This window comes from Haemaphysalis longicornis, unplaced genomic scaffold, assembly GCF_048455015.1.
Source record: "Haemaphysalis longicornis isolate Haplotype H1 unplaced genomic scaffold, Haemaphysalis longicornis Haplotype H1 scaffold_8, whole genome shotgun sequence".
NCBI classification, from domain to species: Eukaryota; Metazoa; Arthropoda; class Arachnida; order Ixodida; family Ixodidae; genus Haemaphysalis; species Haemaphysalis longicornis.
Window position 1 is genome coordinate 140,136,934 of NW_027526445.1, and position 16,189 is coordinate 140,153,122.

At 45.6% G+C, this 16,189-nt stretch overlaps 1 protein-coding gene across 1 annotated transcript in view; it reads right to left on the reverse strand.

The window, feature by feature from the left end:
• Positions 1–6,700: 6,700 nt before the first annotated feature.
• The window catches only part of LOC144150168 (peptidoglycan recognition protein 1-like), a 36,594-nt gene continuing 27,105 nt past the window's right edge, over positions 6,701–16,189 (reverse strand). Inside the window, exons 3-4 of the mRNA XM_077682010.1 lie at positions 9,655–9,860; positions 6,701–7,063 (exon numbers count right to left, since the gene is read on the reverse strand). Of these exons, the coding sequence (XP_077538136.1) occupies positions 6,893–7,063; positions 9,655–9,860 (377 nt within the window). The 3' untranslated portion in view covers positions 6,701–6,892. The remainder of the gene's footprint in view (positions 7,064–9,654; positions 9,861–16,189) is intronic.

Consider the following 16,189-nt stretch of genomic DNA (forward strand, 5'->3'; position numbering starts at 1 on the left):
GCGGATGTATCACCTTGCTAGACTAACAGATGAAACGGTCACATGAAGGAGCAGGCTAGCCGCTACACAAGGCACGCATTGAATATGCATAACGTTTTGCGTTCCGGAAGTTAGTATCAGGAAACTCTCTAGGGTATTCCGGTTTCATTTTTTGGGTAAGATAGAGAACGTTCCGGAGCGCCCGTTTTGGGATAATCTATATCGGGAGTTTGTAGAATTTCATTTTAAGGGGTCAGGGGGAGGATAGTGGGAAATTCATAAAACAAAAATAAAAGGAATTTATTTATTTATTCATTTATTGAATTTATTTATTCATAGTACTTAAGCGCCGAAAAGCATTACATAAGTTCGGGGACATACAGTAATAAATACAAACAGATAGTTTCCAACAAAACAAGCGTGCAGGGCATAACAGGATGACCAGCCGGACATTGAAAATATAGAGCACAGACCACAACAAAGACATGGAAGTAAGCACATGTTAATTGACCAGATTTAGGTGATATCTCCAAGGTGGAGTAAATTCCTTCGATGGAGAGTTTGACATCCAGCTCAATGCAGCCATACGGCTACAAATGAAAGCTATACAGCTTTCGCAGAAACTTCGCAGTTGCAGAAACATTCGTCCTGGTCCAGGATTCGAACCCAGGACGGCCGCTTAACCGGAGCAGTCACTCTACCAACTGAGCTGACCAGGAGGCTAGTCGTTTGTAGCACGAGAACGAATTGATCAACTATTCAATTAACTCCATGCCATCACTTCGAGTTGTTGATCAATTCACTTAGGAAAGGTTGACAATGGCAGGAAGTGTCGGTTTCCAGGAAAGCAAGTATTGCATAGTGGTATTGTAAGTAATGCAAGGTGGAACGATTGATCTACCCTGGGGACAGCTTGGTAGAAAACCGAAAGGAAGATGGTGAAGGGCGACAAAGTGCCGACAGTGGACGTGAGGTGTACGCGCGGATTTAATGCACAAAGCGACAACCGAAAAGAGTCCACAGCTGTGCACTGTCTGTGTGCATCTATTACGCCGGTCGGCGAGGCTGGCTTCCCGAGTTGCATAAAAACAAACTAGCACAGTTGTGTCTTCTAAAGGGCAATCACTGCAGATTTTTTGTTTTCAATTTACGTGCTAAACCCAAATTCATGCTTTATAGAAAAGGTTATCGTATAATGTCGTAGGAATGCGGCACGGTATGGAGGTATCCGTAATATGCGCAATATTTTCCAACTTTTGTGGAAGATGCCTGCGTTAGTGCATATGGTTGCGCGGCACGTTCGATTTGGCTTTTGCATAGAAACTGTGGCAATGTCTCCCGATGTTCCCGTGCAAACGTAACACCACGCCTCCAGCACAAATATGTCCACGCAAGGAGCTCACAATAAGAACTGGCGAGGTTACAAAATGGCGAACTTAAGTTAGGTGCGTGAAATACGCTTCGCCTCCGGCACAATACTACCGCGGGACCCACTGCATTCGCATCAGCCTACGCACAAGCTAGCTAGATACATGTTGGAAAAAAACTACTAAAACCTGTGGATCTCAATTAAAAAGAAGTGCAAACAGAGGCGAGGCAGCAGGAAAGAAAAACTACCGGGCTATCTCCACCAACGTGAAACCTGGGGAGGGGGCGAAGCATGCAGTGTATACATGAATTCTTGGCGCCTTGCCGTTTTTGCCCGCGGAGATGGCACCATTACGGGGTAGAGGCATACAGCTTTGCTGTCAGTCTCGTGTCTTTGAAGAAAGAAGCGTCATAGCGCGACCGATTGGAAAACGAGTGCCCCGGAGCGTTCTTACAGTACGCGTTCCGTTCTAGCGCGAGGCGTTGTAAAAAGCGAGTGTCCCGGGGTTTAGTACCCAGACTATATGATTCTACGACGACATGAGATGACGACGACATGAGACGCCGACAGCTCGTGCCCCTAAGGTTTTTCGCCCCTAATACCACTGACTGTCGTGCGCCGCCCTAAAGAACAGCGCCGCGTCATGGACGTGGGAGCCGCGCAGCGGGAACATTGTGCAGGCACAACTGTGCACAACCTCCGTTGGTGCACTTTGTTCAACACATATTGTGTTTCCACGCTAACCTAATTTAAATACAGATGTAATTATGGGATTAAATATATGCTAGCAGAGTATTCATCTTACTAAAACTCTAGAAAGCAAACTTAGGTTGCCGCAACGTGCCATGGAATGAATAATGTCAGGAGTAACACTTACGGACAGGAGACGAGCTACCTGGATCAGGGAAAGACTAGAGTAGATGATATCATAGTTCAAGTAAAGAAGAAGAAATGGACTTGGGCTGGCCATGTAGTGAGACGAACCGACAACAGGTGGACAATTAGGGTAACAGAGTGGATACCATGATATGGGTCTAGAAGATCGGGAAGGCCAGTAATGTGATGGAGAGGTGAAATATGAAACCTCGGGGGTGAACTCTGCACTCTAGCAGCTCAGGCCAGGAGAAATTGGAGGTCAATGGGAGATTCCTTCGTTCTGCAGTGGACCTAAATAGGCTGATGACGACGACCAGCAGAGTATTGGAGGCCAGGGAAGAGGCTGCAGATAGTTTCCATGCGGAATAAAGTTTTGTCGCCGAATATCGGCCAAAATTATCTAGACTGTACTAACGAAAACCTTCATTAAGCGTCCTATTTCTAAAGATTTCTAAAAGAAGTCTGCAGAAATTCAGAGAATGATCCACTAATGCGCAGCATTCTTATGCCACTAGTCCAGAGTGTGAGTTTCTCGCAGCAACATTTGCCTGTGAGCAACCAAGAACGTTGGTTATTTTATAGTTTTAAGTTTTATTTGGTTTATTTTCACCAATGAATTAAATTTTTACCATTATAGCGAGTAAGTGCCTTCACTTCGCAAATTCTTTATTTTTTCCCAGATGAAAGGCCTTGTGCAGGATTCGTTTGTTTTTTGATATTTTATTAAGTATTTACAACGTTATTTCGCGGGATTCTTTCACTTAGTCTTGGGTTTTTGGAGATGTATAAGATGCATATAATTAATTTCGTCAGGCTTATTTTTTATGTTTTGCTTATTTCTTAGTTTCTCAAAATTCTCTTCGTCTAATTTACTCCATGTACGCTATTATAGCGATTACATGTGTTAATGCAACCACTTATGCATTTTTGTGGAAATATCGGGCGTTACATGGTTTGCTCATTCTCGATACTTGTTATTCATTCGTATTTGGAACGTTCTTTCGTGGTACCTCCAATCAAGGGTGGTACCTCTGAAAAACCGTGAACGGCATCCTCCTTTTGCAAGGAGAGATACAACCGAACTACATGCTTCACGGGCACTGGGACACCTACTGCCTGGAGTGTCCTGCACCGTAGCGCACCGAAGGGGTACGTGTGGTCTTGTTTAGCAAGTAGCAATAAACGCAATGAAATGCCATAAGTACTTCGCATTTTTATATCGGTTAATGTGGCTTTTGGGAAGATGTGTTATTCTGCATTGCTTTATTCTGCAAGGGGCCTCGGTGTGCAACAGTCAAGCACGCAGCGCAGTAACTTGGTCCTTGTGAAGTTGGATTTCCCACAGCGTTTTCATGCACTACGGAGTTTCACGACAGCAACTACTTCCTTTCAAGAAATACTAGGAGTAATCAGTGTAACTGCGAAGGATAAGGTTAGACTGCTTTCACAGTACGATAATACTTCTCATTGGAGGTTTCTTAATTTTTTGCTGATTGCCTTGCATAGCTTACAGAGAAAGCTTATATTGGAAACACACGATATGCTAATGGTTTTTTTTTAAAACACATCTGTGAAATGATCATTACGATCAGAGATGTGTATAACCGAAATGACTCTCACCCAGGTTGGTACACCCTGCTTAAATGACGTTCAAGGTTGCTCGTCTTTCAAACCACTTGCATATTGTCACGGAGCGCTCACAAACACTCATTAAAGAACACTGGCAATAGGAGATAGTTGCATGTAGCTTGCATTAATGAGGAAGAAGCCATAAAGACTGGTGTGAGGGGCGATGACAAAGAGGAAGAACTGTCCCCGGGTAAATTTTATGGAGACTGGCGCTGTACTTATTCATTCTCTAAATGTTGTAAATACTCTTAATATGACAATTTTCTGGTTACAGTATATTTATTGAATATGTTCAGTTTAGTTTCGTCCTTTGAGCTTATATTCAACCAATACATTTGTGTATATGTCTGTAAATAGTTCTGGTGTTGTAGTGCAGTTAATACCATGTCTGAAAGCGAGGCATCTATAGCCTCTCGCGGGGCCTCCATAGTCATAGAGCATTTCCTACTTGGAATCTTGACTGTAGATTGCGCAATCAACCAGAAACCATTGAGGACTGCGTTTTTCTTTTGTGTCGGGGTTCTGTGTCTTTATCGGACGTTTCACAGCTGACGCCATACTACAGTAAGGTCCTTCAGTAAATGGTGAAGCAGGAGGTTTATTCGGCAGTGCAGCTGTCTCCGCAGTGACGTATTACGGAGGAGGATGAGAGAGATGTTGATGAGGATGGTCATGCTATGCAGAGGATGAAATTCGGGAGAATTTCCAGAATGTACAACAGCGATATTCCGTATCAAGACAGGTGCCAGGCAATTTCGGTGAAATTCCAAAATGTTAAAACGGGTCGGTTTGCTGTGCCCCACTGCTAAACCGACCTTAAAGGTACCAATCCCCCTTTATTTACGAAATGGATGCGTAGAATTGAGCTAAGAGAACATTTTAGAATAAAAAATCATGCACCCCTCCGTCTAACGACGACAATGGTTTAACGCGAAGCTTTCTCTTGACGGATTCTCTGGTTCGTCAATCCCACACTGCGAGTACATGCTGCTATGGAGGTACGCGCCTCGTTCCTATAGAACACTTACGGCAACTCTCGGGTGTGCACTCCGTAGGCCTAACTTTTGCATTTGGGGTGTACGGCGCGAATCGGTATCTGCTGCTTGGCGTTCTCTTCGACCATGTCGAAATAAAGCCATCGGATAGACGCCGGCTTAGTAACGTGAGGGAGCCAGGTTGGATTTAGGCCACGGGAAGCGTTTTTGCAAAGCAAGCTACACTACGCTACCTCGGGTAGTTTTCGCAGGGTGACCAGTTTTGCCCTTGAGCGCTAGAGGTCAAACCACACTCCCTTCGCAAGCGCCCGTTACCGAGCAGCGTCCCGATAAAGGGGAGAGGTAGGCGGCAGGGGAGAGATAGGTGCTGAGGGAAAGGAGACGTGCGCGGGACCCTTGCGCTGGACGTGGCGGAGGAAGGCGATAAGCGCGCCACACAAAGAAAGGCCACGAAGCCACGTGCGGGGCAGAATCGCGGGTGATAAAGGAAGACGAACGTCCAGTTTTGGTCCCTCGTAAAGCGGCAAGGCTTAAAAACGACGCCGTGAGGCCAAAAAAGAGAAAAAAAAAACGCTACTGTTGCGTACAGCTTCGGTACCTTCAAGCCTTACGCAATAGTGAGAGCTTCCTTCATTTTTTTCTTTCTCTTCACCCGCGATCATTCATCCTCATCATCGTCAGAGAAAGTTGGCTTTCCTGCAGGGCGTATTGGCGAACAACGGCATCAGTGAGGACACTGAAGCTTCGCTTTAACAGAAACTGGTCTTGGGAAAACATAGTGCCATTGCTGGGGATCCAACCTGGGGCGTTTGCTGTAAAACGCACAATCCTAGCGCTAGTCCACTAAGGCAAAAGAGCGCAGCTCTCCTAGCACTTGCATAAAAGAAAAGGAATGTTTCAAGAGAAGCCGCAGATGTCCCCGGGTGCGTGCAGAAAATTCCGGGCTTGCACACATAAACGGAATCTCGCTTTCCTGCAAGTGGTCGTCGATGTCCAGGGCGTGGTCGCGCGAAATACACGCTCACAACATATAACCACCCCGATATATATTCGATGCGTGCCTGTGACGAAACAATAGTCTGGGTAAAAATAGTTCCGTGTTTCTATGATTATTTAGTCGGTGGAAGTGTCCCATGGCCGGCCACAATGCGGAGGAACCTCGCGTGCTTAGCCAGTTTTGCGCGAACAAGGTGCGCTTGGCAATATCGTCCATGCGGCTTAATCGCAGCCTCCAAGCTAGTCGCATCTTCATGAAGCGCGCGTGTGTCCCGTTGATTTCTGAGGTATGCAGTGTAACCGTAGATAGTGAGTGATTTTAAAGCTTCCAAGAATAGTTTTATGATAAAATTAAGAAGCAAGAGTGTACGTCGCTTAGAGAGATAAAGTTCTGGTTGTGACGCCAACCAGCAACTTTGAGGACAGCAGTTCTAACCATTTACAATATGTCGCATGAATTTTTTTTGTAAGAGTGTTTTCCAAGGTCAAGTATAGACATTGTCTTTTAAATGAGGTTAGTTTAATACAGGCCTACAAACACCCTCTTGATATATTCTATACATTGTTTTCATTGCAAAATGGGAAGATGTAGTTGATGAAACAAAGGGGTTCCGATGGCACAATTCCGGCAGATTTTCACCATCCATTATGGACATGTCATATGACCAAGGACATTCGAAGAAAATACGTGATGGTGGGAAGCCTCGGTGTCTTCTCCACTGTCCTGCCTACAGTGCCTTGCTAGACTATATCCGTGATGCTAAAATCGCTTCCTGGATATAGCTTGAACTCGCTTAATATCCACTTAGCATTGCGGCCATGAAATAAACGCCAACACAACTACAAACAAAACGTTTATTCCAGGCTGACAGCCTACCCAGTTCCAGAATGCTTGGTTGGAACACGGCGCCTTTGCTTGTGCAGCTCGTGAAGCATGTAGAGGGCAGAGAGAAAAACACGAATGGCTTAATCTAATTCAGTGGGCACTCATTGTTTGGATCACATGTCGAGGATCGCGTCTTACAATCAACAGCGTGAACGTGGCCTGTTATGACGTAGGTTTGGTGGTACTTGTCGTGGTCTGCTCACATATGTACCTCTGCAGCTTTCCCCCGAAGTGCTTCCACCTGGAGATTTCCGAGTACAGGGCGTCTCCGGGACAATCTCGGCAGTTCGCGTCCCGATGTCCGTGAAGCGTGTAGTTTTGGTGGATCTTACCCTGCAGAGGCCGACGTCATGCACTGGTTTTACAAATGCCCAAATCACTCCTGCACAAGATAGCAACAAATCTGCAGTATTAGGAGTTGCTGCGAATCGCGGAGGAACAAAATTCGTATGTTTCATAAGCTTAGGCACGACAAGCAAATACTTACCAGACAGCTCGTCAAGCGTTTTGCATAATGCCCAGTGGTGTGGGTACTACAGAGATGCCTTCTCCAAATGCGACATTGAGCAAGAGCTTCAGAAAAAAAACAGAAAGAAATCGAAGAAGGTTCATTGAAATCCTTAATGAAATCAAGAGTACCACGGAATCCCGTCCGGTCGGGACAACACCTAAATATTGACTCCGACCATGAAAGCTAAGAAAAAAAACTAAAGGCATTTGGCTTCCCTGTTGAACTCTTGTTCACAATTATGAGGGCACAAGGCTCCCGTACGGGAGCCGAATTGTCTTTGGTTTGCATGAACGTTCATGGTCGGAGCCAGTTATTAATTATTGTCCGAGTCCTGTATCAGTGAAAGGAAGGATGGATCTCCGAACAAGCTGCTGTATCAAAAATGCGGAAGAACATAGAAAAAATGTTAGGCAACTTTAGGCCTGTGAAGAACAGGGGGAAACAAGAAAAAAGAAACAGCCGTCATTCCGTATTCATGGTGTATCCCACAAAATTAAGAAAGCGGCGAGCAAACCTGGTGTCAGAGTGGCCTTTTCACTGCGGAAAAAAGTACACAACGATGACCATAGCCTTCCGTGCTGTGACAAGAAGCATAGGACCTTTACACAACCTGCGGGAAATCGGTTACGTACGAAATACCTGTATCCAGCGGCTGGCCGAACGTAGGCCAGGCGGATGATCGCCTGTCCGAGCATGTCAATTATCTCAAAATATTCCAAGGAAGCGGCATAGACATCTATTGCGGAAACATGGCGGCAAGTAAAATTTTGGCTGCACTTCAATTGTAAACAGATACCTGGCCAACGCACTTGTGAAATTTTGGAGGCGTTCACAGTTTATAATTAGGGAGCATGTAGTGAGCGTGACGCCCATCACCCTACATGAAAAAGAAAAAATAAAATGGTCGCTCTCCCTGTCATGGTGCATACCACTGTTTTCCAAACATAATCCTATCCCGCTCTTTTGAGTTTTCACTATGGTTTGGTGTTCCCATGTGGATGCTTATACGCATCCGTTATTTCGCAATAAAATTTGTTAGTCGGCCAGTGACCGTCCTCGCACAATTCTTTCGTCCTGTCTCTTCCACTGCTTTTACCACTTGTAACCTGAGCTAGATTCAGCAGCACAGGGCCTTACCCACTGAAGCACTGCTGTTGGTAAACGGAAGTACACATCGCTGAGAAATTGACAAATTAACGGACGCAGAACGAATGGAGTTTGCCTGCGAAGTTATACAGCAGTCTAACGCCGTTTTTGCTAAGATTAGAAAATATTTTTTCCCTAGCGCATTGCAACCAACAAAAACGTGTTTCCCGAATACTCTTTCAGCATTCTTCATTCACAGAACACAGCAACAGAACTGAAAGAAGTGTGGCGCAGACACAGCGCTACAGCACTTTTTAAAGCTGCACAGCGTTAAAGATTTATATATCTTACTGGTGGGGTTCGATGTCGCGCCAAGACGCACTGCAGGAGAAAGCGATAGATAGATAGATAGATAGATAGATAGATAGATAGATAGATAGATAGATAGATAGATAGATAGATAGATAGATAGATAGATAGATAGATAGATAGATAGATAGATAGATAGATAGATAGATAGATAGATAGATAGATAGATAGATAGAGAGTGCGAGAAATTTATTCAACGGAAAGAAAACATACAGAGGTCGGCCTGATTCTTTTGTCTCTGACCTGCTACTCTGTGTGCGGGTGGGGGAAGGTGGAAAAGAGCATAAATAGAGGGGAAAACGTATGATGATTGACATAGAGGTGATAGTATAAGTATATGCAAAATGCCTATACATGTTCAATAGTTCACCACAACACCATTTCCCTACAACTAGCTGCAAAAGCGCCGCTTTTTAAAAATGTCAGCACTGTCTTGAACTCCTTGCTTAAACACTGCGTGTCTGGTCAGGGTTCCAACAGGACGTCCTCTGACAATGCCCGATAGTCAAACCGGGCCAACGACGTGGCTAACTTTACACCTTGCTGCGCGTAGCAGGGACAGTTGCACAGGACATGTTCAATAGTCTCCGGTATGTGACACGATTCAGAGCCAAGAAAGCCAACTTTACACAATGGGTTTCACAAAATGATGATGGCGGTCAGCGAAGACACATCAAGCGCCTCAAATGATAATGATGAAAAAAAATGCTTCCCGGGAGGTTACGCTCTGAAAATATAACAAATAAAGTTTTTTTTACTATCTCTCCCGCGGTCAGAATCGAACCTAGGTTCCTTGCGTTGTGACGCCGACCCCTATCCAATTATGCCATCCGAAGGTCGAAGCAGCTTGAATTTCGGAGTTTGACTTTGGCTTAAGTCGCATGGGCGCAACTTGGAGTTTCAACCATCGTTCTTTTAGGCAAGGGGCTTCGATTTTTTTTTGTGCACACTGGCGTACCAGAGCTATACCACACTGCACGAGTCTCTTTAACGTCCTCATGGCCCAGGGAGGAGGCAGGTGGCGCCCGTAGTGGCCAATGAACGCCACAGCCAAGGAGACGTCATTGTAGCCCTTAGTATGTGCGCCACTCCGGTCCCAGCCTCGGGATGTGTAGACGCGCCCGTCGCCACCAATCAGGAAGCTGTAGCCCAGGTCGTCCCAGCCTGCACAGTCAAACAAGGCGGCTTACTGAAAAAGATTACCCCCAAGGACTGTCATCAACAACTGAACAGGCCCGCCCACCCGAGGTCGCGAGCTGAATAAGCAAGGTTGACGCGACGATTAAAGCATACTCGGGGGTAGGCTTCCAGTTACGGAACCGCTTAGGTGCTCCCAGAGTACCTAATAATTTTAATAACAAGGTGCATACCGAAGGTCTTGGCCTCCGCATTGTGTGGTTGTTGAATGGTAGCATGAATATTACTATTTTAAACCTCAGGAGGTGTAGGAGGGGGAGTATGCGGCGGGAGTAAGCTATTCTTAGCAAAACGGTCCGGAGGCTGCAGCTGCTCCCCTCCTGAGGGAAGTATGCCTTAGACGAGGTAATCATATGGTTCGGCCGCAATGCGGGCTCTACAGACCAGAGTAGTCTACTTTTGCAGCCGGCAGCGGGTCAGTGCGACCTTTCGCTGCTCAAGGGCAAGAAAAAGTTGTAGGGGGAATGGTATGCTTATGATTGGCTATGTCATGTGGTACAAGGGGAGTAGATGGATGTAGAATGATGTAATTAATGGGGGGGGGGGGCATGCTGTGGAGGCGTGGTCTTTGGGGGAAAGCATTTGTATGCATACGGCGTAAGGTGGTGTCTTCCTCAAGCATATTGGATGAGTGAGGGGTAGTGCACGAATAGGGAGGTGGTGATAGCACACAGTGTTGTTGTAGGGTGAAATGATGGGTTGTAGCACTTGGTTAGGGTCGATCAGAGAATGTGTGATGTATGAGCGCACGGGCTTCAGCCGCCTCATTTCCCCCAAAAGACTACTGTAAGCAGGCAGCTGCTAATGGCCACCTCTTCTTCCTTTCTGATTTTTCCAACATCCTCCCGGCCACGCGATAAATGGTCCTGTTCAGGAGTTTCAGAAAATGTATATTTCTGGGAAAGGGTGATTAAGGGTGATTAATATTAAAGGTGCGGCATGCGGGTTGGGATATGTGGTCTTAAAAGATGGCGGTACGCGGTTTGGCAGTCGATCGATAACTGAGGGGTATTCCGTGGTTGTATCTGCTGCTATGGCATAATTGTCATTTCTCCTGTAGCTGCACCTGAGGTGGGTAGAGCAAGCGAGGAGGCAAGCAATGTGGTAGGGTAACAGGTGGCGTTGGTGCAGCGTGTGTCAGTCCTAGCGTGGAATTCTGCGCGGAGGGCCTCGACTATTGCGATGCGCTCGTTGTAGATTGTCTGTCTGTCGATTCTCCGTTGTGCTGGGCAGATAGCCAGTCGCTGTCGTAGTAAAGGGAGAGGGATAAGTAGAAACGTGCTCCCACGCGCTATATCCTGTGCTAGAAAAGCCGCAACACACGTTGTTGTCCACTTTGAGCCATGGAAAAGTTTCTAGGTGTAGCTGATGCATAATGGAATGGAAAAATGCTGTTCTCTTCATAGATAAGCCACGCAATGCTGCTCTGGCCAAATTTCGCTTGTCAGTACAGCTACTTTGATGCTTTTTCTTCTTAGGCTAATTAAAGCTAGAGATTTTGCAAAAGTACGTGCGCCGCCCAAGTGACGTCATCAAATGAGGCGTGCGTTCAGAAAATCGTGACCACGCCTACAAGATTTTTCTCGGTGGCTGTGCAGCCCAATCTATAGAGTTACATCCTAACATGAATGATTGTGAGTTATTCACGAAGGGAAAATTCTATATCCGGCCCTAATATCCAGTCTTGCTTCCTGATTGAGGAGCCGTTATCGCTCTGAAGCGTGCATATCCGACGTCGGTCACTCGTATAACAGTTCGCACCTTTGCGCACAATTATTACTGGATGTTCACGTAAGCAGTGGGAACAGTAGGAATGCAAAAGTAACGTGTCACACTAACATGCGGTCTAACATGAGCGAATCGTACAAGCCTTGTGAATGCGAACGAGTATTTCACGGAAACCTGCACGCAGTGCCGCATTAGTGCGCCATTGTAGAAGCTGATTTCTTCTTGAAAAGATAGTGTCGCCTAATGTCGCCTAATTACGTTCATTCATTCTTACTGACCTTCTTTCACAGTGAAGCTATTGGAATACCAATAAAAACTACATTAAATTGCATGATAAATGAGCTTTGAATTGCAATATGGTAGTACGTTATTTACGAGCGTATTGACCGGGGCGGACGTCAACGAGCACGAGAAACAGAAATTGGTTGGTTCTAACTAGCGATTCAGCATGCCCCTATATTAATTTCCGTATTAAAACTTGAAACAACCGCAGTATTTTCTAGGAGACAAATATGCAGATGTCCGTTTCACGGCGGCTTTGCTATGCGTCTGTAATGGCGGTCTCGAGTTATTTGTATGAAAACTAAACGTGATAGTTATCGATGATACCCGCGGAGATGATATTTACCACGAATAGGTAGTTGTTTCAGCAGACCGACGTGATATAATATTCCTGTCACACGGTAAATGTAATGCCATTCAAAGTGAATGACATTAGCTGTCAATGACATTCGGTTTGGCCGTGCGGGTCCACGCGGCAAAACAAATGTCATTGAGAGTGATAGAGGTGACGAATAGCGGGCTAGCAAAACCGAAAAATGGCATTTCAAGTGCATCTGCAATGTATTCATACATAATATCTTCTTAAAACATAACAAAGTATAATTTTTAAAAAATAAAATAAGACAATAACCTGTTTAGGTGACATTAGTAGACATCAAAAGCCGAGACAAGTCCGCGAAAAATCCGTATTAGGGTAGCGCGCGCATAGGGGACGAGATTTTCTTTTGTTGTTAGTGCTTGTTTGTAGTTCTTTATTTGAAAAACAACATTAAGGGGAAAATATGAGTTTACTAACAGTGTTTAGAAACGGCATTCACCGGTTTATTACCGAACTTTCTTCTCCCGTGATGCGCCACTGCTTTCGAGGCTACTCATTTGGCTGCTAAATGAGATCCCGAACTTCAGTTAGCCGCCAAACGTCATTCGGCTCTAATGCCATCCGGTATTCTCGTGTAGCGCCGAATTAATGCCATTTAGTACGGATGACATTTGCTCTAAATGTCATTAGATCGGCCGTGAGACAGGGGTATAACTTATTTCGTGATAGTTTCGACAAAACACGAGTGACTGCCATTTTCTGTAACCACATTTCTCTAACAAAGCAAATTTTTCGACAAAGAACGGTTATTACAAATTGTTTAAAACTCCAAAGAGATCAAATTAGGGAACGTAAATAAGACTCGGCGTTATGATAGAGTCCCCTTCACGGCCAATTGCCATACATTTCCCCCCAAAATCCCTACATAACATTGAGATCGACAAAGCATCAGCCAGAAAGTTGGCTCAAGGAGTGACTCCTACACAGCTTCGCTTTAAAACCAGTACGCAGTTGCTGCCTTAGAGCGCAGAGCTGAGCCGGTATGTTTTTATTCTCGACAGGAACCCCGCTACTATGAAAGTATATATTATATGCACCCAGTTAGTGCTCGGACCTGTGTTCTGTTCGTCTATCACCCGCTGTTTTTAGCCCACGGAGATCCATCAACTTCCTTGACAGCGGTTTCTCCACGTGCGTTACACTGTCTCCCTCGTTTTCTATCGCGATGTTGCCACTGCCAACAAAAAATGAAATCTTTTGAAGTTGTAACATACGTTTCAGTGTTTATCCAAGAACGGACCCTCGGAAGCGTGCGGAACCTTCTGACAAGAAGTAAAACCGAATGCCTGTTCGAATATCGCGATATAAAATTTCGGAACTCATGCCCTAGTGCTTTTCCGATACGTGTGCTTCTTGGCGATTTGGCTACTCCTTTATGCCATTAGGCGTTTTGATTTGAAGTCGAAGACGGCTTGACTGAAAGTCATTCGAAAAGAATTTAGAAAGCAAATTCGAAAGCGAAAACGCTGTTGGCCCGCACATTTCGCGTTGAGGGAATTGAGTAAAAGTTAAGCGATATGATTTTTTATCTGGCCTCTCCCCCTTTCCCTCCCCCCCCCCCAATATACATTTGCCTGCTATATTCCAAGGTGTAACGTCACTCCTAATAGCTTCGTACATGGGTACCACTCTGAGACCACCATATCTTCACTGGTTCGGTGCCTTGCAGTCTATTCATTGCAGCTCAGATAAAACCTTCCCGTATAGTAAATGTACAGCCGCGACCAATTCGAAGGTGAGCACTCGCGTGGCAAATAAGGAAGCAGCAGCAGCATGTTACGGGTTGTATCATGGTTGTATCATGCAAGAACTACGAAGGGAAGATGGCAGCGCTATCTTTGTCTCCGAAGTTCTGAAACCGACCGTTATACAGCTCGAAAGTCCTGACGACCGACGCTCCCGTAATTACTTTGAAATTGGTGGTCACTACACTCCCCCGTGTATTATGCTGTGCGAATTAAAGTGGATGGCCACGTCTTCACAACACTTCATCCATCATTTCCTATCATTCTTGCGGTTGGCTAAAACAAGGCACTTATACATTTGTCTTCCTCTGCTAAAATCCCCGCGTAATGTTACCTTACTCCCGTTGGCACTGTAATTCCCCTCGTATGTCTCTCGAAGTTATCTAAACCTGCGTTTTATCTTACTTGCTTCCAGCAGAAAAGTCCGACACCGCGTGAGCACATCTGACGAGCTTTTAATGCGAAGCATTAATGTCAGTTAAACACAGCAGCGTGGTATTCGTCGCACACAGCTTGGTGGCTCGCGGGTGACTACTGTGCCTCTAGGCGAGGCAAGCGGCGGCCGGATGATTACGGGAGTTAGAACGTTAGAAGTTCAATGCAATCAAACCAGGTTAACCAAACGGCTTCCACCCTCAGCTTTCTCACGTGGCTCTACGCGTGCACCGCGCTCTTTTTATCTGGGCTTTATAGCCGCGCGCTACCTTTCTTTCCGTCTTACTTGTGTAGCACACATTATGAAACGGGTCGCAGCGAACAGGCGTTGAAGAGCTGCAGGTAATCCCTCTTGCGGGTAGCCCCGTACAAGACTGCTAACTCTCTGCGTCTTTCACTTCCGACTGCACGGTGGTGTGTGGTGGCCGTAATCAAGAGATCCCGAGCTGCCTTTTTAGCGACACCTAGTTCTGATAAACGTAACCATGTAAGTGCAGGCAGGTTTTAGGTAAAGGGGTGTGTTTAAGGCTTAACAGAAAGCTAAAGAAAACGGGAATCATGAACACAAAACTGGGAAGATAAAACACAGCAAGAAATGGCCGTGTATCTTCAAACTTCGCTGCAAATGCCCTTGAAAGACGATAGCCCTGCCGCGCCTGCCACGTAAATGCCTCTCTTCTCTTCCCCCATTTTACGCTTTCCCCCTCCCGCCTTACTCCTCCCTCGATAAACAAGTTGGAGGTCTGCCCAATCCAATTCAATTTTCCCGCGTCCATTCCTCGCGCGGCATCTTCTGGAACTTTTTGTTAATTTTGGTATTCTTGGAATGCCGCCACGAATCTAGGGCCGCGCGTGAGCGCTTCGTGTATATTTGGGTCTCAACATTGTTGTCAACGAGTATTTTTGTTTTCTATCTCAAAAATAAAGCATCCGTCTATTTTGTAATCTAAAGAATGTAATCTAAAGAAAAACACCACTTATGTATTAATTTTTTGCCTTGTGTTTTCTTCGTGCAGAACAATGTTCACAAGTATGAAGTGTGTTTCCGGATATAGTGTTTTAGAAAAGTCTTGCCTGTACAAAGCCATCGATGAAGAATTCATTTTTACTATTGGTTGGGTGGCCAAGTTGGGAGACGGACAGACCGAAAGACAAACCATAGTTTTCGCCTTTAAGTGTCGTCTTTAGTAACGGTCGAAAATTTCAGGAAACCAGACACATGAACACTGAATGTTGCGAGTCCCTTGCACCCTTGTGCTAGATTAGAACTTAGAACTTTTAGAACTTAGAACTTAGAACTTTAGAATATTAGAACTTTTATGTTGCGAACGAAATAGGTCGCAGCGGTTTGACAATAGTGGCATTTATAATGTCGGGAACGACGGCGCGGATTGTTTCCCGTAAATCTTCCGACGAGAATCCAGGGGCGTTGACGGGGTTCGCCGAAAACTCTTTGGATGGTCGATCGTACTGCCTCAATCGCTTGTCCACGGTTTTCTGGATCATCGAATTCCTCAGTCACGAATTCAGCGACGGTTGTCGGGGGGTTGCGAATGAGTCTAGCAAAGAGCTTTTGTGTCACTCCCCGCATCAGAAAGCGCACCTTCTTCTCCTCTGTCACTGCGGGGTCAGCTCGTCGGAACAGCATCTTCAGCTCCTCAACGAACACTACAGCGCCTTCGTTGGGGTGTTGGATTCACATCTACAGCAATAGCACAGCGCGTTCT